The sequence below is a fragment of the Panulirus ornatus genome, chromosome 4 (assembly GCF_036320965.1).
Source record: "Panulirus ornatus isolate Po-2019 chromosome 4, ASM3632096v1, whole genome shotgun sequence".
Lineage (NCBI taxonomy): Eukaryota > Metazoa > Arthropoda > Malacostraca > Decapoda > Palinuridae > Panulirus > Panulirus ornatus.
The window spans coordinates 49,986,999-50,013,496 of NC_092227.1; the positions used below are offsets into that span (position 1 = coordinate 49,986,999).

Here is a 26,498-nt window from a genome sequence, read left to right on the forward strand (position 1 = left end):
TGTACATGAAAATAGTGAGAAGCTTGTGGAGTTGTGGGGTTGATGAGAGGACAAGGGATAAGGAAGGAGTAGCGCCACTCCTAAAGCAGGAGCTACGGGAGTGTGTGATAGTGTAAGGAAGTAGATTCTAGGTTGATGTGGTAAAATTGAAAGTGAATGGCGAGAGATGGATGATTATTAATGATTATCCATCTGGTCATGAGAAGAAAGATAATGAGAAGCAAGTGTTTTGGGTGCACCTGAGTGTGTGTGTCAACAGTTTTAATGTAAGAGACTAGGTATTAGTGATAGGTGATTTGAATGCGAAGGTAAGAAAAGTAGCAGTTTAGAGTATAATTGGGGCGCATGGGGTATTCAGTGTTATGAATGGAAGTAGTTAATACCTTGTGGAGTTGTGTGCCGAAAAGGGACTAGTGGTTTGGGAATACCTGGTTTAAGATGTTTGGGGAAGCAGTGATGGCATTGGCAAAAGATGCATGTGGCATGCGAAAGGTGGGAGGCGGTCAGATTAGAAAGGGTAGTGAATGGTGGGATGAAGTAAAGCTGCTAGCGAAAGAGAAAAGAGAGGCGTTTGGGTGGTACTTACAGGGAAGGAGTGCAAGTGATTGTGAAATGGATAAGAGAAAGCGGCAGTAGGTCGAAAGGAAGATGCATAGGTTGAAATAGAGGGCAAATGAGAGTTAAAGTGAGGGAATATCAATAAACTTTATGGAGAATAGGGTGTTTTGGTAGGAAGTAAATAATGTGCAAAAAAAAAAAAAAATGGGAACATCGTTGAAGAGGGCAAAAGAGAAAGTGGTAACAGGTAGTGATGAAGCGAGAAGGAGATGGAGCGAATATTTTGAAGAATTCTTAAATGTATTGATGATAGAATGGCAAATGTAGGGTGTTTTGCTCGAGGTGGTATGCGAAGTGAGAGGGTCTTGGAGAGTGGTTTGGTGAAGAGAGAAGGTGATGAAATTTTTGTGTAAGATTAAATGCGATCTAGGCTTGAACATGCCGGATGGTGAAAGACGTGCACAGGATAGAGTGAATTGGAACAATGCGGTATACTGTGGTCGACGTGCTCTCAGTGGATGTGTAACTTCCGGGTTAATCCACTGAAAGGTCTGCTGAGCCTGGTTGCGGATAGGGAGCTGTGGTTTCGGTGCATTACACATGACAGCTAGAGAATGGATTTGCGAGGATGCGACCTTCCTTCGTCTGTTTCTGGTGCTACCTCGCTAACGTGGGAAACAGCCATCAAATATATATATGTATATATATATATATATATATATATATATATATATATATATATATATATATATATATATATATATATCATACATAATCGCTGTTTCCCGCGTCAGAGAGATAGCGCCAGGAAACAGACGAAGAATGGCCCATCCACTCATAACTCTACTCATGAATGTACATAAACGCCCACATGCGTACATGTACATACACAGGCATTAAATACATACACAGGTACATATTCATACTTGCTTGCCTTCATCCAATCCTTACGCTACCCCGTACCACAGGAAACGCCATCCCCTGCTTCAGCGAGGTAGCGCAGCAATACAGACAAAAAGGCCCCATTTGTTCACATTCATTCTCTAGCTGTCATGTGTAGTTCACCGAAACCACAGCTCCCTATCCACATCCAGGCCCCACAGATCTTTCCATGGTTTACCCCAGACGCTTCACATGCCCTGGTTCAGTCCATTGACAGCACGTCGACCCCGATATGCCACATCGTTCCAATTCACTCTATTCCTTGCACGCCTCTCACCCTCCTGTATGCTCAAGCCCCGATCGCTCAAAATCTTTTCACTCCAACCTTCCACCTCCAATTTGGTTTCCCGCTTCATGTTCCCCCCACTTCTGAAACATATATCCTCTTTGTCAATCTTTCCTCCCTCATTTTCTCAATATGTCCAGACTACTTCAATACACCCTCTTCTGCTCTCTCAACCGTACACTTTTTATTTCCGCACCTCTCTCTTACCCTTTCCTTACTTACTCGATCAAACCACCTCACATCACTTATTGTCCTCAGACATTTCATTTCCAACACATCCACCCTTCTCCGTGCAACCCTATCTATAGCCTATGCCTCGTAACCAAATAACATTGTTGGAACTACTATTCCTTCAAACACACCCATTTTTGCTCCCCGAGATAATTCTCTCCTTCCACACATTCTTCATCGCTCCCAGAACCTTCGCCTCCTCCCCCACCCTGTGACTCACTTCCGCTTCCATGGTTCCACCCACTTCTAAGCCCACTCGCAGATATCTAAAACACTTCACTTCCTCCAGTTTTTTTCCATTCAAACTTACCTCCCAATTAACTTGTCCCTCAAACCTACCGAACCTAGTAACCTTGCTTTTATTCACATTTACTGTCAACTTTCTCCTTTCACGCACTTTTCCAAAATCAGTCACCAACCTTTGAAGTTTTTCCCACGAATCAGCCGCTAGAACTGTATCATCGGCAAACAACAACTGACTCGCTTCTCAGTCCCTCTCATTCACAACAGACCTCTTACTCGCCCCTCTCTCCAAAACTCTTGCATTTGCCTTCCTAACCACCCAATCCATAAACAAATTAAACAACCATGGGAACATCACAGACACCTGCCGCAGACCGACATTCACTGGAAAACCAATCGCTTTCCTCTCTTCCTACCCGTACGCATGCCTTACATCCTTGGTAAAAACTTTTCACTGCTTCTAGCAACTTGCTTCCCACACTATATACTCTTAAAACCTTCCATAAAGCATCTCTATCAACCCTATCATATGCCTTCTCGAGATCCATAAAGGCTACATACAAATCCAGTTTTTATTCTAAGTATTTCTTTCATACATTCTTCAATGCAAACACCTGATCCACACATCCTCCACCACTTCTGAAACCACACTGCTGTTCTCCAGTCTGATGCTCTGTACATGCCTTCACCCTCTCATTCAATACCCTCCCATATAATTTCCCAGGAATACTTAATAAACTTACACCGCTATAATTTAGACACTCGCCTTTATCCCCAGGCACTTCCTCAGGCACTTCACCATGGTCCATTCGTACATTGAATATCCTTACCAACCAATCAGCAACACAGTCACCCCCTTTTTTGATAAATTCCGTGCAATACCATCCAAACCCGCCGCCTTGCCGGCCTTCATCTTCCGCAAAGATTTCACTACCTTTTCTCTGTTTACCAAACCATTCTCCCTGATGCTTTCACTTCGTACAACACCCCGACCAAAACATCCTATATCCGCAACTCAAACTCATACAACATTACTGGAGCCAGTATGCCACCAACCATACTCTTCTTAGTCCTCACATAGTTCCCTTTTCATCCACTTCTTAATGTCCGCAGGACCTGCGCCCCCTTCCCCACCTTGTGAGTCACATAAGCTCCTACTGTTTCATCCCATGTCAAGTCCACTCCCAGGTATCTGAAATACCCCACTTCCCCAGGATTATCTTTACTCAAACTCACGCACTAACCAACCTGTCTCTCTTCCCTGATACATTTCATAGCTTTACGTTTTTGCACATTAACCCTCAACTTCCTCCTCTTACACAAACACATTCCCAAACCTCCCGCCCTACTTTATTCTCTCTCTAAGAACCTCACATTTACCTGCCTCATCACACCATGCATAAACAGATTAACCTACCATGGTGATATTACACACCCTTGACCCAGACCCATAGTCACGTGGAACCACTCACCCTACTCACCCAACACCCCTTCCTACTCTCACACTTTACTCTCTTGATAAAAAGAATCCTTATAGCTTTCAGGTCCCATTCTCTTACATCATATATTCGTAGCTTCTTCCACAAAGCATCTCTGTGAACACTATAAGATCCATATACAAATTCTTTCTTCCTTTACGTATTTCTCAAACATATCCCTAAAAACAAACTCTCATCCACATATAATCGGAGCTCCTCCCCAAACTGTTGACGCCACCACCCTTCCAATCACAGTCTCTCATACAACATACCAGGTATACTCAATAAAAACATTCATTTTTGTCCCCGTTGTCTTCATACAATGACGCAGTAAAGGCATTCCACCAATCGTCAGGCACCTTACCTTGAGCCATACATACAATAAAAATCCTGACCAACCATCCAACGACAGTGTCACCCTTTTCCGTGAGATATTTAACCACAGTTCCATCCTATTCATACGACCTCAACGAAGTTGACTTCACTTGCAGTGTAACCATGAAGAGGCGTAGAAAGCGACTCAGAGATGTAGGAGTGGAAAACTGGTATCCCTGTCCTCTTTGTGTTTTGATTTATAAAAGTTTCAACAGACGAAAGAGGCAAGCGAGGAGTGCTCATCCTCCTCGAAGACTCGGACATCAGACTGGGGAGGAACAGTGTCATTTCGGGATTGGTAAAGGACGTGTGGATCAGATGTTTGCCTTGACAACTGTGTGAGATAAACTTGAAGAAACAGAATACATGTGTGGCATTTATGGATCTAAAGAAAATATATGACAACTAATAGAGATGCTTTGTGGATGGTGTTACGAATATATGGTGTGTGAGGAAAGCTATTAAAAGTAGAGGGGAGTTTTCACCAAGTGAATAAGGAGTGTATGCAAATAGAAAGAGAGACGGGTGAGTTTTTCCAAGTGAAAGTGGGTCTCCAGCAGGAGTGTATGATGTAACCATGCCTTTTTAATCTGTATATGGATGTAATAGTGAATTGCAGGGTTTTGAAGAGAATGGCAGGTCTTCAGTCTGTCGGGATTGGATAGGGCTTGGGAGGTGAGTCGGTTTGTGTTTGCTGATGACGTGGTGCTGATAGTAGATTCTTATGGGAGATTCCAGAAACTGATTTCCGAGATTAGGAGTGTGTTTGAATATAAGCTAGGTCCCTAGGTTTAGCAATAGAATGAGGTTATTCGGAGCGTGAGTTTGAATGAAGAGAACTTGAATATTTTGGATATCTGAAAGTGGATGTGGCATCGAATGGAACCAATAGACTTCAGGTGAGCCATAGGGTGGATGAGGTGACGAAGTTTTCGGGTGCATTGAAGAATGCGAGGAAAGAGAGATCACTATCTGTGAAGACAAAGATGTATATGATTAATAGTATAATAGTCTCATAGATGCAGTATGGATGTGAGGCATGGGCACGAGATGACAAGGTATGGAGGAAGGTGAATGCGTCGGAAATGATATGCTTGAGGACAGTATGTGGTGTGAGGAGGATTTATCGAACAGAAAATTACAAGGTAAGAGAAAGGTGTGGTAGTAAGAGGAGTATGTATGAGAGCTGAAGAGATTGTGCTGATACAGTCTGGATATATGGGGAGGATGAGTGGAGAGGATGACTGAGGTTGTATACATGTCGGAAGTGGAGGGAAAAGGGGAAGGTGGTAGGATGGATTGAAAGATGCTTTGAGTGTGCAGGGCCTGAACCTCTTAGAGGGTGCGAAGCCTGCAAGGAATAGAACGAATTGGAGCGATGTGGCATACAGAGGGAGATGCCGTCAGTGGCCTGAACTAGGGCATAACTCTGGTCGATTGATGTGTGCCTGGCTTAGGTTGGTTTGTGTGCGTGTGCATACATGCATGGGAGTAGATATATGGTACGTATACACAAGGTTAAGAGAGGGGCAAAACGGGTGTAAAATTCTCCCCGTGACGCGCGCGCGCGCACACACACACACACACACACACACACAGTGATGTGACTCACTGGTTTGCGTCATCTCCGTCGTTGTCATCACAGATGGAACGCTGGTCGTGACTGTTGTTAAATCAACTGTTGTTGCTGTTGTGGAGCTGTTCCCGTCGCCTCCCTCTCCACCACCCTGCTCGCCTCCCCCTTCTGTGGCGTCATCTTGTGGTTGACTTTCTGTTGTTGTCTGCACTTTGCTGTCACCTCCACTTTCCTCGCCCCCTCCTTGCTTGGCGTCATCTGTGGGCTGGTTTTCTGTAGTTGTCTGTACTTTGCTGTCACCTCCAATTCCCTCGCCTTCTTCCGCAGCGTCATCCGCGGACTGGCTTTCCGTCGTAGTTTGCACTTTGTTTTCCCCTCCAATCTCCTCCTCTCCTCCTGTTAGCTGACTCTCTGCTATTGCCAGCCCTACGGCCTCTTCTCCTCCTCCTCCTCCTCCTGCCTCCCCTGTGGTATCATCTATCTTCGCAGTCTCTGTAGGTATGTGGGGCTCGTCGTGCTGGACACCTCCAAGCACTGGTGTTAGTGTCGTCAACTCAGGCTGGGTGTCGTCCCCAACGGTCGTGGTCTGTGGTGGGTGGTCCTCAGCTGTGGTCGGCTGAGTCACGACGGGTCCCAAGGACGTGTCATCCCCGACGTACGTGGTCTGTGGTAGGTGGTCCTCAAATGTGGCTGGCCGCGTCACGACGAGTCCTAAAGGTGTATCGTCCCCGACGTACGTGGTCTGTGGTAGGTGGTCCTCAGCTGTGGCCGGCCGGGTCACGACGGGTCCTGAGGATTTGTGGTCCCCGACGGTCGTGGCCTGTGGTAGGTGGTCCTCAGCTGTGGCTGGCCGCGTCACGACGGGTCCTGAAGGTGTGTCGTCCCCGACGGTCGTGGCCTGCGGTAGGTGGTCCTCAGCTGTGGCTGGCCGCGTCACGACGGGTCCTGAAGATGAAAAAAAAATTACGTAGGCGTAACATAACCCATCTAAAGCACAGTGTTATCGTACCTCCTACAGGTAATATGAACATTGAGAATGCGACCCTTTCTGGTACCTCATATCCATCAGTGATCATTTACCGTCATTTCAACATTTTTGTCTTTGTTATTGTCTGTCACATGAATACCAACATTTTGTCTTTCATTGATCATAACAGTAGTATCATATTCAAAATTCACTGTTTACTTTTAAGTGAAAAGACGCCGATATATATTTCCAATACCTGTCATAAATGATTTTGTAATCAGGAAATGGCTTTATAGATACACTTTTCAGTGCACTGACAGGGTCACTGAGAGTTGCTGATTCTGCTTCAAGCTACACATCCTTTCTTCGGCCAGAATTTCTGAGGACACTTTCAAGACAAGACACTTCACGCCCTCCCAGGACTCTCTACCAAAACAGGACACTCTACCTGTACACACCTTCCCAGACTACACTTTTCTGTGGACACTTTCCCGACAGGACACCATCCCAAAACACGTCCACATCAGGTTATGGTGTCCCAAGATACACCTTCTCAAGATAAGACCCTCTGATAGGACACATCTTCGGAAGACACACATTCGTAAATTAAAAACCTTTCCAAGACAACGTGACTCCTAGACTCAACGCCTTATGAAAGGACATCCTCTAAAGACATACCGCCTCAGGAGAGAACAACCAACGTCACATTTTGCGAGTATAAGACATATCCTTCAAGAGCACAACCTCGAACGATGGAGCACATTCCTAGGATATTGTGTTAGGACTCTTCGTCCCAACGTTTTCTCTTTCGGGATAACATGATTGCACAACACACCATCATAAGACGAGCCCTACCACCTTCCCTCAGCATTCCCCGCCTGGACACCTCCTCCCATGATGGGTATTCCGTCTGTGGCTAACACAACCGGCACAACCCATCAGATGACCAGGACAAACAGGTTACGTCCCTCTACGGCGAACCCTCTTAGTCATACGTCTCCAGGACACCCCCTCTCAAATCATACCTTCCCAGGGCACATCATCTTCATGACAATTTTCCTGGTTATATTCCCAGAGCACACTCATCCAAGGCAAATGATGCACCCTCCCAGGTCTCACTGTTTTGGGCTACAGAGTGAGAGCCTGAAACCATCTGTCAAGATACACGTTCCTGCAAACCCATCCCAGCCAGAGATGACACACTCCCACTATACCCGAGCCTGGGGCTATTTACTGAGACATGACACCGTCAGGAGCAGGACCTCCCTTTCCCCCGCCCTAGGTCAGGTGACATCCTCTCACGTTGTTGTTCCTCAGGACGTGTAGGATCCTCCTCACCTTCCATGATCACGGACGTCACCGCGCTCACCAGCGCCGCCGTCACTAGTAGTTTCCACCAGCCCTCTGACGTCATCCTGCAACACAAACACGTACACGTTAATTACGCTTCACGTTATGATGCTGAACTCACCCGCTGAGATCCCTACCAGGCCATCACACCTACGTCAAATTTCATGTGTCTGCCGCTTACATACCTGCCTCGTCCTAAGATGAGGTGTCACATTAAATCTCATATATGGCTGCAGTATTTTAAGTTATTGTTTATGGGTTCAGTTCTTTCACTTACTTATAAATATTTGACAGAACAGGTAGCTGATAATGAATCAGGGTATCGTATTTAATACACCCAATAAGAAATAATCTAGGCAATTTGGTTTATACCATTACGTGTGGAATCTTGGAGAAAAGTACAGCTGACTCACTTCTCCATTTTCTAAGACGTTTCTCACCAATGACGCTGTACATAAAGAACAACACTAGGAATTATTTCTAACACACACACACACACACACACACACACACACACACAAACGTACGCACACTCCGCCGTGTTCAGAATTAGCGTTTACCGCGCCAGGAACGAATGAAGAAAGACCGCATTCGCTCACATCCATTCTCTAGCTGTCATGTGCAATGCAACGAAAACCGCAGCTCGCTCTCTATAGCCAGGCACAACGGGCCCCTCCATTGTCTCCCCTGGCCACTTCACATGCCTTGGTTCATTCCATTGGTTGCACTCTGTCCCGTGCACACATTTCACCCTTCTGTATGTCCAGGCCCCGGTCATTTAAAATCTTTTTCACCTTATCCTTCCATCTCCATTTTGGTCTCCCCCTTCTCCTCCTTCCCTTCACTACCGACACATATATCCTCTTTGTCAACCTTTCCTCATTCATTCTGTCCATACGTCCAAACCATTTCAACATACCCTCTCCTGCTCTCTCAACCTCACTTTTTATTACCACACATCTCTCCTACTCTTTCATTACCTACTCGATCAAACCACCTCACACCACATATTGTCCTCAAACATTTCATTTCCAACACATCCACCCTTCTCAGGCACATCCTCATCTATTGCCCATACATCGCATCCACAAAAACATCGTTGGGACTGCCTTCAAACATACTCATCTATTTCCCATACATCGCATCCATAAAACATCGTTGGGACTACTACTATGCCTTCAAACCTTCCCATTTTTTTTTTTTTCCATTCCAGACAACGATCTATCTTTCCATACCTTCCTTATTGCACCCAAAACTTTAGCCAATATACTTGCCTCGGCTTTCATGGTTTGCTTCGCCGCTATGTCCACTTTTAGTAATCTAACCATTTAACTTCCTAGTTTTTCTTTTTTCAAGCTCACACCCCAACTAACTTATTCCTCTTCCTTGCTGAACCTAATAACCTTGTTTTTATTCACATTTACTCTCAACTTTTCTTTCACACACACTCAAAATCGCCAACTTCTGCAGTTTCACTTAAATCTGCCACCAGTGCTTTATCATTAGCAGACAACTACTGACATATTACCCAAGCCCCCTTAATTCCCTACAGACCGCATAGACGCTCATCTCTGTAAGACCCTTACATTTGCCTCCCTTCATGCCCCTTCCATAAAGAAATTAAACAGCCATGGTGACAAAACGCACCCAGCCGTAGATTGACTTTTACCTAAAACCATTCTTCTCCTCTCTTCCTACTCGGAAACACGCTTTACATTCTTGATAAAATCTTCTCACTGCTTCCAGTAGTTTCCTACCATCCAATTTACGTATTGGTAAGACCTTCCATAAGGCACTTTTATCAACCCGATCATATGCTTTTTCCGGATCCATGAATGCCACACACAAATCCTTCTTTTTCTCTGAGAATTTCTCACATAATCTTCAAAACAATTACCTAAGCCACACATCCTCTACCACTCCTGAAACCTCATTGTTCCTCCCTATTCTGATGTTCTGTACGAGCCTTCAACCTTTCAATCAGACTCTCCAATACAACTTGCCAGGTACACTCAATAATCTTATACCTCTAGTTCGAACACTCACCTTTGTGCCCCTTACCTTTATATATGCATTTCGCCAGTACTCGGGCACCTCATCATGATCGATACATGCACTGAAAATCCTGAGTGACCAATTGATAACACAATCACCCAGTTCCCTAAGAAATTCATCAGGCAATGCTATCCGCTCTAGCCGCCTTTTCACATTTCATCTTGTTCAAGACTTTCACCACCTCTTCTCTATTCAAAGCACTCGCCTTGACACACCCACTTCACATACCAATTCGACCCAAACACCCTACATCTGCTACTCGATCATCAAACACATTCTACATTCCTTCAAAGTACTCTCTGCGTCTCCTCCTCACTTTATCACTAGCTATTACAACTTCCCCATTTACCCCTTTCACTGATGTTCCCATCTGTTCTCTTGTTCTTCCCTCTCTTAACCTCTTTCCAAAACATCATTTTCTCCCTGAGGATAATGATACTCGCACACCCCAAATCTCATTTGCCCTATTTTTCAACCCCAGCACCTTCCTCTTGACCTCCTGCCACTTTCTCTTGTACAACCCCCAATCATATGCACTTCTTCCCACTTTTACAAGCATCCTACCACTCGCTGCCCTTTCTCTCCTGCCCACCTCCCACCTTCTGCATGCCACACACTTCTCTTGCACATGCCAGCACTGCTTCCCTAAATATTTCCCATTCCTCAGCCACTTCCCTTGCCTCGTTTATTCTCACCTTTTGCCATTCTTCACCCAGTCTCTCCTGGTGTTTCTTCTCCCACATCACTCTTTCAAGTTCACCTACATTCACCACTGTCTCCTTCTCACACATATCGTTTCCTCTCTCCTGAGAACCGCTGTAACTCTTCCCCCATGATTCCTTCGGGTAATGATCAAATATCCCACTAGCTCAATCCTCTCACCATATTCACACCCAAAGTCTCTCTTTTAAATGCTTAGCAATACATATGTAACCCTATAATGCCCGCTGGCCATCATTCGTACTCACCCTCGTATACTTGTGTAGGTCCATGTTTTGAAACCTGGTATTCCCATGTACCAGTTCTTTTTCAGCATACAGTCCACAAGCGGTTCACCAATCCTATTCACATTGATGAAAACCCATGTCCCCTAATTATATCTCCAATTGCTGTATTACGTGCTCTCGCATGTAGATTACGCAGCACTAATACTTAATATCTAGCATTAAAAAGTGCTGACGCACTCGCTTAGCTGACCCCAAAATACTTGCCCCTCATCCCCATCCTTTTCACGGTCAGGTGTATAAGCACCGATATAATCACCTATCTCTCGCAACTCGCTTTCACTTTTACCCACATCAGTCTGGAACTCTCTTCCCTACGCTCTTTCACACTCCCAAAACACCGTCTTGATCAGTTGTGCTACTCTCCCATTCCTCTTGTCCACACAACCACCTCTGACTGCAACCCTCGGACATTCCCAAACAATCCTCGTCTAAATCCTTGAGTTTTGTTTCACTCAGAGCCAGAACATCCAGGCTCCTTTCCTTTAACATACTACTTATGTCCTTTCTTATCGTCTTGATTACGTCCGCACACGTATAGATATCCCAGCCTGAGCCTTCGAGGAGGAGTACTTCTCACTTAGCTTTTTCTGTTCCGTCTTTAGGGGCTGAAATGATATATATATATTTTTCTTTTCTTTCATACTATTCGCCATTTCCCGCATTAGCGAGGTTGCATTAAGAACAAAGGACTGGACCTTTGAGGGAATATCCTCAAATGGCCCCCTTCTCTGTCCCTTCTTTTGGAAAATTAAAAAAAACGAGAGGGGAGGATTTCCAGCCCCCCGCTCCCTTCCCTTTTAGTCGCCTTCTACGACACGCAGGGAATACGTGGGAAGTATTCTTTCTCCCCTATCCCCAGGGATAATATATATATATATATATATATATATATATATATATATATATATATATATATATATATATATATATATATATATATTATTTATTCATTTATTTTGCTTTGTCGCTGTCTCCCGCGTTAGCGAGGTAGCGCAAGGAAACAGACGAAAGAATGGCCCAACCCACCCCCATACACATGTATATACATACACGTCCACACACGCAAATATACATACCTATACATCTCAATGTATACATATATATACACACACAGACACATACATATATACACATGTACATAATTCATACTGTCTGCCTTTATTCATTCCCATCGCCACCTCGCTACACATGGAATAACAATCCCCCTCCCCTCTCATGTGAGCAAGTTAGCGCTAGGAATAGACAACAAAGGCCCCATTCGTTCACACTCAGTATCTAGCTGTCATGTATTAATGCACCGAAACCACAGCTCCCTTTCCACATCCAGGCCCCACACAACTTTCCATGGTTTACCACAGACGCTTCACATGCCCTGGTTCAATCCATTGACAGCACGTCGACCCCGATATACCACATCTTTCCAATTCACTCTATTCCTTGCACGCCTTTCACCCTCCTGCATGTTCAGGCCCCGATCACTCAAAATCTTTTTCACTCCATCTTTCCACCTCCACTTTGGTCTCCTATTTCTCCTTGTTCCCTCCACCTCTGACACATATATCCTCTTGGTCAATCTTTCCTCACTCATTCTCTCCATGTGACCAAACCATTTCAAAACACCATCTTCTGCTCTCTCAACCACACTCTTTTTATTACCACACATCTCTCTTACCCTTACATTACTTAATCGATCAAACCACCTCACACCACATATTGTCCTCAAACATCTCATTTCCAGCACATCCACCCTCCTGCGCACAACTCTATCCATAGCCCAAGCCTCGCAACCATATAACATTGTTGGAACCACTATTCCTTCAAACATACCCATTTTTGCTTTCTGAGATAATGTTCTCGACTTCCACACATTCTTCAAGGCTCCCAGAATTTTCGCCCCCGCCCCCTCCCCCACCCTATGATTCACTTCCGCTTCCATGATTCCATCCGCTGCCAAATCCACTCCCAGATATCAAAAACACTTCACTTCCTCCAGTTTTTCTCCGTTCAAACCTACCTCCCAATTGACTTGACCCTCAACCCTACTGTACCTAATAGCCTTGTTCTTATTCACATTTACTCTCAACTTTCTTCTTTCACACACTTTACCAAAACTTAGTCACCAGCTTCTGCAGTTTCTCACATGAATCAGCCACCAGCGCTGTATCATCAGCTAACAACAACTGACTCACTTCCCAAGCTCTCTCATCCCCAACAGACTGCATACTTGCCCCTCTTTCCAAAACTCTTGCATTTACCTCCCTGACAACCCCATCCATAAACAAGTTAAACAACCATGGAGACATCACACACCCCTGCCGCAAACCTACATTCACTGAGAACCAATCACTTTCCTCTCTTCCTACACGTACACATGCCTTACATCCTCGATAAAAACTTTTCACTGCTTCTAACAACTTGCTTCCCGCCATATATTCTTAATACCTTCCACAGAGCTTCTCTATCAACTCTATCATATGCCTTCTCCATAAATGCTACATACAAATCCATATATATATATATATATATATATATATATATATATATATATATATATATATATATATATAGAAGGTTTGTTGAATGTGTTTGATGATAGAGTGGCAGATATAGGGTGTTTTGGTCGGGGTGGTGTGCGAAGTGAGAGGGTCAAAGAGAATGGTTTGGTGAACGGAGAAGATGTAGTTAAAGCTTTGCAGAAGATGAAAGCCGGCAAGTCGGCGGGTTTAGATGGTATTGCAGTGTAATTTATTAGAAAAGGGGGTGACTGTGTTGTTGACTGGTTGGTAAGGGTGTTCATTGTATGTATGGATCATGGTGAAGTGCTTGAGGATTGGCGGAATGCATGCATAGTGCCATTGTACGAAGGCAAAGGGGATAAAGGTGAGTTGTTCAAAATACAGAGGCATAAGTTTGTTGAGTATTCCTGGGAAACTATATGGGAGGCATGTACAGAGCATCAGATTGGGGAAGAGCAGTGTAGTTTCAGAAGTGGTAGAGGATGTGTGGATTAGGTGTTTGCTTTGAAGAATGTATGTGAGAAATACTTAGAAAAACATGAATTGGTATGTAGCGTTTATGGATCTGGAGAAGGCATATGATAGGGTGGATAGGGATGCTTTGTGGAAGGTAGAAAAACATGAATTGGAATGTAGCGTTTATAGATCTGGATAAGGCATATGACAGGGTGGATAGGGATGCTTTGTGGAAGGTATTAAGAGTATATGGTGTGGAAGCTAAGTTGCCGGAAGTAGTGAAAAGTTTTAACCAAGGATGTAAGGCATGTGTACGAGTAGGAAGAGAGGAAAATGTTGGTTCCCAGTAAATGTCGGTTTGCGGCAGGGGTGCGTGATGTCTCCATGGTTGTTTAATCTGTTTATGGATTGGGTGGTTAGGGAAGTAAATGCAAGAGTTTTGAAGAGAGGGGCAAGTATGCAGTCTGTTGTGGATGAGAAGGCTTAGGAAGCGAGTCAGTTGTTGTTCGCTGATGATACAGCGCTGGTGGCTGATTCAGGTGAGAAACTGCAGAGGTTGGTGACTAAGTTTGGTAAATTGTGTGAAAGAAGAAAGCCTAGAGTAAATGTGAATAAGAGCATGGTTATTAGGTCCTGTAGGGTTAAGCGACAAGTTAATTATGAGGTAAGTTTGAATGGAGAGAAACTGGAGGAAGTGAAGAGTTTTGAATATCTGGGAGTGGACTTAACAGTGGATGGAACCATTGAAGCGGAAGTGAGTCACAGGGTGGGGGAGGAAACGAAGGTTCTGGGAGCGTTGAAGAATGTGTGAAAAACGAAAACGTTATCTCGGAGAGCAAAAATAGGGATGTTTGAAGGAATAGTGGTTCCGAAAATGTTAAATGGTTGCGAGGCGTGGGCCATATATAGTGTTGTGCGGAGGAGGGTGGATGTGTTGGGAATGAGATGTCTGATGACAATATGTGGTGTGAGTGGTTTGATCGAGTAAGTAATGAAAGGGTAAGAGAGGTGTGTGGTAATAAAAAGAGTGTGGTTAAGAGAGCAGAAGAGGGTGTGCTGAAATGGTTTGGACACATGGAGAGATTGAGTGAGGAAAGATTGAAAAAGAGGATACATGTGTCAGAGGTGGAGGGAAGAAGAAGTGGGAGACCAAATTGGAGGTGGGAGGATGGAGTGAAAAAGGTTTTGAGCGATCGTGGCCTGAACATGCAGGAGGGTGAATGGCGTGCAAGGAATAGACTGAATTGGAACGATGTGGTATACCGGGGTCGACGTGCTGTTAATGGATTGAACCAGGGCATGTAAAGCGTCTTGGGTAAACCATGGAAAGTTTTGTTGGGCCTTGATGTGAAAAAGGAGCTGTGGTTTCGGTGCATTATACGTATATGACAGCTAGTGACTGAGTGTGAACGAATGTGGCCTTTGTTGTCTTTTCTGGCGCTATCTCGCTCGCGCGCGGGGGGAGGGGATGCCATTTCATGTGTGACGGGGTGGCGGCGGGAATGGATGAAGGCAGCAAGTATGCATATGTACATGCGTATATTTGTATATGTCTGTGTATGTATATGTATGTATACGTTGAAATGTATAGGTATGTATATGTGCATGTGTGGGAGTGCATGTATATTCATGTGTATGTGGGTGTGTTGGGCCATTCTTTTGTCTATTTCCTTGCGCTACCTCGCTAACGCGGGAGACAGCGACAATGTATTATAATAATGATAATGATAATAATATATATATATATATATATATATATATATATATATATATATATATATATATATATATATATATATATATATATGTATTGGAAAGGATCACGATTTTTCGCGTGATCAAGATATAACAAGTCAGTTGATATACATCGAAGAGACGATGTGTTTACCAAATGGCGCCTAGCTTCGTCTCTTCGATGTATGTCAACTGACTGTTATATTTCTTTCTTGTGTCTCCCCTGATGATGTGATTATTACACGAAAGTGCACTTGGGAATTTTTCGTGTTTCATTTTCCCCGTGGACTCATGGGAATATATATATATATATATATATATATATATATATATATATATATATATATATATATATATATATATATATATGTATGTATATACACACACACACATATATATCTTTCTTTCATACTATTCGCCATTTCCCGCATTAGCGAGGTAGCGTTAAGAACAGAGGACTGGGCCTTTGAGGGAATATCCTCACCTGGCCCCCTTCTCTGTTCCTTCTTTTGGAAAATTGAAAAAAAAAAAAAAAACGAGAGGGGAGGATTTCCAGCCTCCCGCTCCCTCCCCTTTTAGTCGCCTTCTACGACACACAGGGAATACGTGGGAAGTATTCTTTCTCCCCTATCCCCAGGGATAATATATATATATATATATATATATATATATATATATATATATATATATATATATATATATATATATATATGGTAAATTATATGGGAGGGTATTGATTGAGAGGGTGAAGGCATGTACAGAGCATCAGATTGGGGAAGAGCAGTGTGGTTTCAGAAGTGGTAGAGGATGTGTGTTTGCTTTGAAGAATGTATGTGAGAAATACTTAGAAAAGCAAATGGATTTGTATGTAGCATTTATGGATCTGGAGAAGGCATATGATAGAGTTGATAGAGATGCTCTGTGGAAGGTATTAAGAATATATGGTGTGGGAGGCAAATTGTTAGAAGCAGTGAAAAGTTTTTATCGAGGATGTAAGGCATGTGTACGTGTAGGAAGAGAGGAAAGTGATTGGTTCTCAGTGAATGTAGGTTTGCGGCAGGGGTGTGTGATGTCTCCATGGTTGTTTAATTTGTTTATGGATGGGGTTGTTAGGGAGGTGAATGCAAGAGTTTTGGAAAGAGGGGCAAGTTTGAAGTCTGATGGGGATGAGAGAGCTTGGGAAGTGAATCAGTTGTTGTTCGCTGATGATACAGCGCTGGTGGCTGATTCATGTGAGAAACTGCAGAAGCTGGTGACTGAGTTTGGTAAAGTGTGTGAAAGAAGAAAGTTAAGAGTAAATGTGAATAAGAGCAAGGTTCTTAGGTACAGTAGGGTTGAGGGTCAAGTCACTTGGGAGGTAAGTTTGAATGGAGAAAGACTGGAGGAAGTAAAGTGTTTTAGATATCTGGGAGTGGATCTGTCAGCGGATGGAACCATGGAAGCGGAAGTGGATCATAGGGTGGGGGAGGGGGCGAAAATTCTGGGAGCCTTGAGGAATGTGTGGAAGTCGAGAACATTATCTCGGAAAGCAAAAATGGGTATGTTTGAAGGAATAGTGATTCCAACTATGTTGTATGGTTGCGAGGCGTGGGCTATGGATAGAGTTGTGCGCAGGAGGATGGATGTGCTGGAAATGAGATGTTTGAGGACAATGTGTGGTGTGAGGTGGTTTGATCGAGTAAGTAACGTAAGGGTAAGAGAGATGTGTGGAAATAAAAAGAGCGTGGTTGAGAGAGCACAAGAGGGTGTTTTGAAATGGTTTGGGCACATGGAGAGAATGAGTGAGGAAAGATTGACCAAGAGGATATATGTGTCGGAGGTGGAGGGAACGAGGAGAAGTGGGAGACCAAATTGGAGGTGAAAAGATGAAGTGAAAAAGATTTTGTGTGATCGGGGCCTGAACATGCAGGAGGGTGAAAGAAGGGCAAGGAATAGAGTGAATTGGATCGATGTGGTATACCGGGGTTGACGTGCTGTCAGTGGATTGAATCAGGGCATATGAAGCTTCTGGGGTAAACCATGGAAAGCTGTGTAGGTATGTATATTTGCGTGTGTGGACGTATGTATATACATGTGTATGGGGGTGGGTTGGGCCATTTCTTTCGTCTGTTTCCTTGCGCTACCTCGCAAACGCGGGAGACAGCGACAAAGCAAAAAAAAGAAAATATATATATATATATATATATATATATATATATATATATATATATATATATATATAGTGTGTGTGTGTGTGTGCTGTGTGTGTGTGCATGACTCACCATGAGAATCAAAATCCCCCCAGTCTCTTTACAACTAAAATCCTTCATTATCAGTACTTTACCATCTCGGACAAGCACATGTTTTACTGTTTTATGTTCCTTCCCGATTATTCCTTCATTGCTGTTATTGTATATACTTTCTTTATCCTTAGAATTCCTTTATGAGGCGACACAATATCAGCACCACTATGCACATCTTCCCTGCAATTACTCTTCTCATTATGTAGTGTCTAGATGGGCCGTCTTCCACACCACCTGACACTTACGGTTGTATCTTGTAAGGTGCCAATCCTCCTCATCCTTTATCTTTCCTTTCCCCCTTTGCTATCAGTTACTGTACCCCCTGGCCAGAACAAGCGAGATCTTATATCTCTTTATTAGTAAGCTTTACTTCTACCCCAACATCATATAGTGCGTCTTTCTTAATGCGGTCCTTAAATTGAGGCTTTGATTGTATACTTTGCTTTTCTCCTTATCTTCCATTGGTGTGTCGCGCTTAATTAATACCTCACTCGGTTCTACTTTATCTTAAATTTCTTATCCTACCTAGATGACTCGAGGAACGTAACCAAACCTGCAACAAAGTGAAGGTTGAAACAAGACTGAGTAACTAATAAAGTGATGAAAAAAATAGAAAATTGATTACCGCTGTTGGAGAAGTGTCAGGCCAGTCTAATAGTCTTGGTACCAATAAGTGAAATGCTTGTGTGTTTATTATCTCTCCCCACGACGTAGAAAGTAGCATATGGTCCAGTAAGTACTGCAGTAGTATGGACATGACATACTGCGGTCATACAGGTCGCAGAGGTAAGTGGCATGAGAGCTTGAAAGATGGTAGGAGTGAGTGTGTGGCATAATAATTACAGGAGAGTCAATGTTCCGGCCTCATTTACCCGTGTTACACATTACTAGCGGCAGCGGGCTCTTCACATTAGTGTGGAACGGTAATAAGCCACCGAAACGATATAGTTCCTCATGAGGGTCGGTGTTTTACGATGGATTGGGATTAAGTTCACGGGAAACGGACGGAAGGTGTATAGGGGTCGTGCTTGTCCCATCAGCGTCGTCTGTTCACTGTACAGAAAGTGTTCTGATAGATGTGGGGTTCTGGACCCGAGGAACGTCCACATTTCCAGCGAAGGTCTTCGTCACGTGGAGGAACAAACTTACGAAGTGGAGGATCTTTCTATTGGACAACAGCCGATGGTTAAACGCTGCCACTAGATCCTTGATGTAATCCCCAGGTTATGACAGCAAAGTTGATTATTTGATACACCAAGTATACAAACTAGACCTCTGTGGAGGTATGATACATAAAGCCTTTGATAGAAATTTGGCACTTGTTAATCATCGGACAGACAGATATCATGTAAGGAAGCAGTACTTCTTACTGGCAATTACACCACCACAACACTAGCGCTGTAATTACTAGATAACGATTTTCTCATTTTCTTGAGTACATCTTGCTTGTTGCCCAAACATCGTCTACTTGTCTTGGGACGCGAGTATGTTCAGTGTGCTTGTATATATATAGTAGTTGGTAGGCAACCATCACACAGGGAAGTATATTACCAGTGCTCCCCGCCTGGGTACCGGGAGGGTTAGTGACAGATGTGCAGTGAGCCAGCATTTCATTGGCTGTCAAGTGCCACTACTTTCGCCCCGGTTACTGTTGTTTCTTTCTGCCTCACCCACACGCGAGCTGCATGCTTCAGGCCACATGCATACAATCTCTCCATCTCATGCATAACACTTGACAACACATAATTCACACGACTCGTTCGTGGAACTTTTATTTTCCTGCGCTGAGCGCTTCGCACTACCACAAACTCTTCGTAAGAACTCTTTAGTAAGTCTCTCTCTCTCTCTCTCTCTCTCTCTCTCTCTCTGTATATATATATATATATATATATATATATATATATATATATATATATATATATATATATTTTATTAATATACTTTGTTGCTGTCTCCCGCGTTTGCGAGGTAGCGCAAGGAAACAGACGAAAGAATAGCCCAACCCACCCACATACACATGTATACACATACACATCCACACACGCACATATACATACGTATATATATATATATATATATATATATATATATATATATATATATATATATATATTTTTTTTTTTTTTTTTTTTTATTATTTTGCTTGTCGCTGTCTCCCGCGTTTGCGAGGTAGCGCAAGGAAACAGACGAAAGAAATGGCCCAACCCACCCCCATACACATGTATATACACACACGTCCACACACGCAAATATACATACCTATACTTCTCAATGTACACATATATATACACACACAGACACATACATATATACCCATGCACACAGTTCACACTGTCTGCCTTTATTCATTCCCATCGCCACCTCGCCACACATGGAATACCATCCCCCTCCCCCCTCATGTGTGCGAGGGTGCGCTAGGAAAAGACAACAAAGGCCCCATTCGTTCACACTCAGTCTCCAGCTGTCATGCAATAATGCCCGAAACCATAGCTCCCTTTCCACATCCAGACCCCACAAAACTTTCCATGGTTTACCCCAGACGCTTCACATGCCCTGGTTCAGTCCATTGATAGCACGCCAACCCCGGTATACCACATCGTTCCAATTCACTCTGTTCCTTGCACGCATTTCACCCTCCTGCATGTTCAGGCCCGATCGCTCAAAATCTTTTTCACTCCATCTTTCCTCCTCCAATTCGGTTTCCCACTTATCCTCGTTCCCTCCACCTCTGACACATATGTCCTTGGTCAATCTTTCCTCACTCATTCTCTCCATGTGACCAAACCATTTCAAAACACCCTCTTCTGCTCTCTCAACCACACTATTATTTATTAGCACACATCTCTTACCCTTTCATTGCTTACTCGATCAAACCACCTCAGACATCTCATTTCCAACACATCCACCCTCTTCCGCACAGCTCTATCTATAGCTCACGCCTCGCAACCATACAGCATTGTTGGAACCACTATTCCTTCAAACATACCCATTATTGCTTTCCGAGATAATGTTTTCGCCTTCCACACACTTTTCAACGCTCCCAGAACTTTCGCCCCCTCCCCCACCCTGTGACCCACTTTCGCTTCCATCGTTCCATCCGCTGCCAAATCCACTCCCATATATATGTATATATATATATATATATATATATATATATATATATATATATATATATATATTTTTTTTTTTTTTTTTTAATACTTTGTCGCTGTCTCCCGCGTTTGCGAGGTAGCGCAAGGAAACAGACGAAAGAAATGGCCCAACCCCCCCCCCCCCCCATACACATGTACATACACACGTCCACACACGCAAATATACATACCTACACAGCTTTCCATGGTTTACCCCAGACGCTTCACATGCCTTGATTCAATCCACTGACAGCACGTCAACCCCTGTATACCACATCGCTCCAATTCACTCTATTCCTTGCCCTCCTTTCACCCTCCTGCATGTTCAGGCCCCTATCACACAAAATCTTTTTCACTCCATCTTTCCACCTCCAATTTGGTCTCCCTCTTCTCCTCGTTCCCTCCACCTCCGACACATATATCCTCTTGGTCAATCTTTCCTCACTCATTCTCTCCTTGTGCCCAAACCATTTCAAAACACCCTCTTCTGCTCTCTCAACCACGCTCTTTTTATTTCCACACATCTCTCTTACCCTTACGTTACTTACTCGATCAAACCACCTCACACCACACATTGTCCTCAAACATCTCATTTCCAGCACATCCATCCTCCTGCGCACAACTCTATCCATAGCCCACGCCTCGCAACCATACAACATTGTTGGAACCACTATTCCTTCAAACATACCCATTTTTGCTTTCCGAGATAATGTTCTCGACTTCCACACATTTTTCAAGGCTCCCAAAATTTTCGCCCCCTCCCCCACCCTATGATCCACTTCCGCTTCCATGGTTCCATCCGCTGACAGATCCACTCCCAGATATCTAAAACACTTCACTTCCTCCAGTTTTTCTCCATTCAAACTCACCTCCCAATTGACTTGACCCTCAACCCTACTGTACCTAATAACCTTGCTCTTATTCACATTTACTCTTAACTTTCTTCTTCCACACACTTTACCAAACTCAGTCACCAGCTTCTGCAGTTTCTCACATGAATCAGCCACCAGCGCTGTATCATCAGCGAACAACAACTGACTCACTTCCCAAGCTCTCTCATCCCCAACAGACTTCATACTTGCCCCTCTTTCCAGGACTCTTGCATTTACCTCCCTAACAACCCCATCCATAAACAAATTAAACAACCATGGAGACATCACACACCCCTGCCGCAAACCTACATTCACTGAGAACCAATATATTGTCCCTGGGGATAGGGGAGAAAGAATACTTCTCACGTATTCCCTGCGTGTCGTAGAAGGCGACTAAAAGGGGAGGGAGCGGGGGGGCTGGAAATCCTCCCCTCTCATTAATTTTTTTTTTTTTTTTAATTTTCCAAAAGAAGGAACAGAGAAGGGGGCCAGGTGAGGATATTCCCTCAAGGGCCCAGTTCTCTGTTCATAACGCTACCTCGCTAACGCGGGAAATGGCGAATAGTTTAAAAAAAAAAAAAAAAATATATATATATATATATATATATATATATATATATATATATATATATATATATATATATATATATGTGCGTGTGTGTGTGTGTGCGTGCAACTTGCTGCCGACACTGCTCGAAGACTTGGCTCTATCTTCACTTTTGCAACATTTGTGTCCTCAGATCCAGCCTCCTCTATGTTCAACACTACCTGTCTGCTTCTTCTTCCTGACTCAAGATCTCTTTATCCTCCAAAACTTCATTTCATTTCGTATGTCTTTCCCGTCGTCAAGCTATGCTTATTGCACAGCAACGCGCTGAAATCCTCTACGCAGGCGATTCTAAAGATTGGTGCATTCAACTTGATTCCTGTGGAGTAGATGCCCTTTCGTCTCTCTTTGAACGTCAGGAGAAATTGATCTAGTGCCCAACACGAGTTCTTGATCACCACGACCACTCTATCACACTCGACCTTATTCTTATCTCTGGCTCCTCTCACGATAGACAACAACCTCTGACTGCAACCCTTAGACTTTCCCAAACCATCCTCATCTTAACCCTTGAACTCTGCTTCACTCAGAGCCAGAACATCCTGACTCCTTTCCTTTAACGTGCTACCTGTCTGTCGTTTCTTATCATATTGGTTACGTCCGCACACCTTTAGATATCCCAGCCTGAGCCTTCGAGGGGGATGAGTACTCCTCACTTGGCTTCTTCTTCTGTTCTGTCTTTTTTGGACTGTTATCGCAATCTTATCTCTGTCATTTCCAGTTCGGCACGACAACTCCTTTCCCCACTCGAAACGCAAACTCTGACAACGTAGGAAGGCCAAAGTAGTCTTCCTGAGCAGCTTTGGTGGTAACTTTCCTCGAGAGCAGTACTATTATGGCGGCCGAGATGCTCTCGATAATACCGGATATCAAAGGCCGTCTTGCTGGGGTGTAGACCTATTTTCCTCTTGTCACGGGATAGAGTGAATTTGAACAAAGTGGTATGCTGGGGTCGACGTTCTGTTAATAGACTGAACCTGGGCATCTGAAGCGTCCGGGGTAAACCATGTAAAGGTCTGTAAGGCTTGGTTATGGATCGAGAGCTGTGATTCCAGTGCAGTGCACATGGCAGGTAGACAATGGATGTGAGCGGATGCGACTTTTCTTCGTCTGGCGCTAATTCGAGAAAAGGCGATCATGTAAGGGGGACTCGTAGGAATATATATATATATATACCTCGCTAACGCGGGAGACAGCGACAAAGTGTGATAAATGAATATATATATATATATATATATATATATATATATATATATATATATATATATATATATATATATATATATATATATATATTTATATATGTAAAGATAGATCGTTATATCTGTGGGTCCCATAAAACCATTATGACCTCTGGTGGTGTCAGGAGCGCAGGACAGGGAGGGACCCTGTCTCCTCTTTGACCCCTGTAGTTGAAACCAGGCTCTGGTGTTACAGCCCATGTTCTCTGGCTCTTGATCTACAAGGGTGCCATGGTTCATCCACTAGCGCCACACTTTAGATCAACACGGGTGGCATGGTTCATCCACTAGCGCCACACTTTAGATCCAAATGGGTGGCATGGTTCATCCACCAGAGTCACACCTTTGAGCCACACGGGTGGCATGGTTCACCCACCAGCGTCACATCTCCCTCAGGACCGATCCAGACCTCGTCTGCTTCCAGTACTAGGCTCCCTGGGCTGGGATGTGCACTTAGGAAGTCGGTCTAGAGGAAAGTGTTGGCCAGGTGCAGTGTGTCAACCCATGTTACCCCAAGTGTTGAATACCTTCATACGTCACTTGACGTGTCTAGCCATACCTTATGTTCAACAAGTACCTCAGATAGTAGAGTATGATTCCATATAGCTATGTATTTACCTCCTTGTAGATATGTACCTTTCACTGTTACCTTAGCTGACTGGAAATGGCACTCATGCTTTCTAATGGTGTGTTTCCATAACCATCTCATCTTCCCATTGATACGTTTCTTTTTCTGTGCGAGTCCTCTTCTGTCACTTATGTTTGTTGTGACTGATCTGTCTCATAGCATAAGACAATGATATATATATATATATATATATATATATATATATATATATATATATATATATATATATATATATATATATATATATATATATACCGGTGAAGGGGGCAAATGGGGAGGTAGTAACAAGTTGTGATGAAGTGAGAAGGAGATGGAGTGAGTATTTTGAAGGTTTGTTGAATGTGTTTGATGATAGACTGGCAGATATAGGGTTTTTTGGTCGGGATGGTGTGCGAAGTGAGAGGTTCAGAGAGAATTGTTTGGTAAACAGAGAAGAGGTAGTGAAAGCTTTGCGAAAAATGAAAGCCGACAAGGCGGTTGGTTTGAATGGTATTGCAGTGGAATTTAGAAAAAAGTAAAAGAAGGTGGCTGTGTTGTTGATTGGTTGGTAAGGATATTCAGTGTATAAGGCAAAGGGGATAAAGGTGAGTGTTCAAATTACAGTAGCATAGGTTTGTTGAGTATTCTGGGAAATTATGTGGAAGGGTATTGATTGAGAGGGTAAAGACATGTACAGAGCATCAGATTGGGGAAAAGCAGTGTGGTTTTAGAAGTGGTAGAGGTGAGAAATACTTATAGAAACAGATGGATTTGTATGTAGCATTTATGGATCTGGAGAAGGCATATGATAGGGTTGATAGAGATGCTTTGTAGAAGGTTTTAAGAGTATATGGTGGGGGAGGTAAGTTGCTAGAAGCAGTGAAAGGTTTTTACCAATGATGTAAGGCATGTGTGCGAGTAGGAAGGGAGGAAAGAGACTGATACCCAGTGAATGTCGGTATACGGCAGGGGTGCTTGGTCTCCATGGTTGTTTAATGTGTATATGGATGGGGTGGTTAGAGACGACAATGTAAGAGTTTTGGAGAGACGGGCAAGTATGCAGTCTGTTGTGGATGAGAGGGCTTGGGAAGTGAGTCATTTGTTGTTCGCTGATGATACAGCGCTGGTGGCTGATTCGGGTGAGAAACTGCGGAGGTTGGTGACTGAGTTTGGTAAATTGTGTGAAAGAAGAAAGCTGAGAGTAAATGTGAATAAGAGCAAGGTTACTAGGTTCAGTAGGTCTGAGGGACAAGTTAATTGGGAGGTAAATTTGAATGGAGAAAAACTGGAGGGAGTGAAGTGTGGGGGAGGGGGCGAAGGTTCTGGGAGCATTGAAGAATGTGTGGAAGGCGAGAAAGTTATCTTGGAGAGCGAAAATGGGTATGTTTGAAGGAATTGTGGTTCCAGCAGTGTTATATGGTTGCGAAACGGGCTATAGATAGGGTTGTGCGGAGGAGGGTGGATGTGTTGGAAATGAAATGTTTGAGGACAATATGTGGTGTGAGGTGATTTGGTCGAGTAAGTAATTAAAGGGTAAGAGGGATGTGTGGTAATAAAAAGTGTGGTTGAGAGAGCAGAAGAGGGTGTGTTAAAATGGTTTGGACTCATGGAGAGAATGAGTGAGGAAAGAGAAATATATGTGTCAGAGGTGGAGGGAACAAGGAGAAGCGGGAAACCAGATTGGAGGTGGAAGGATGGAATGAAAAAAGATTTTGAGCAATCGGGGCCTAAACATACGGGAGGGTGAGACGCATGCAATGAATAGAGTGAATTGGAACGATGCGGTATACCGGGGCCGACGTGCTGTCAGTGGATTGTACCAGGGCATGTGAAGCGTCTGGGGTAAACCATGGAAAGTTTTGTTGGGCCTGGATGTGGAAAGGGTGCTGTCGTTTCGGTGAATTACACATGACAGCTAGAGACTGAGTGTGAACTAATGTGGCCTTTGTTGTCTTCCCTAAAGCTACCTCGCCCGTGCGATGTG

General features: G+C 43.7%; 1 protein-coding gene across 1 annotated transcript in view; it reads right to left on the reverse strand.

Moving 5' to 3' along the window:
* LOC139764797 (uncharacterized) overlaps window positions 1-26,498 on the reverse strand; it is a 156,255-nt gene that overhangs the window by 73,750 nt on the left and 56,007 nt on the right. The window contains exons 3-4 of the mRNA XM_071691694.1: window positions 7,995-8,071; window positions 5,726-6,634 (exon numbers count right to left, since the gene is read on the reverse strand). Of these exons, the coding sequence (XP_071547795.1) occupies window positions 5,726-6,634; window positions 7,995-8,071 (986 nt within the window). The remainder of the gene's footprint in view (window positions 1-5,725; window positions 6,635-7,994; window positions 8,072-26,498) is intronic.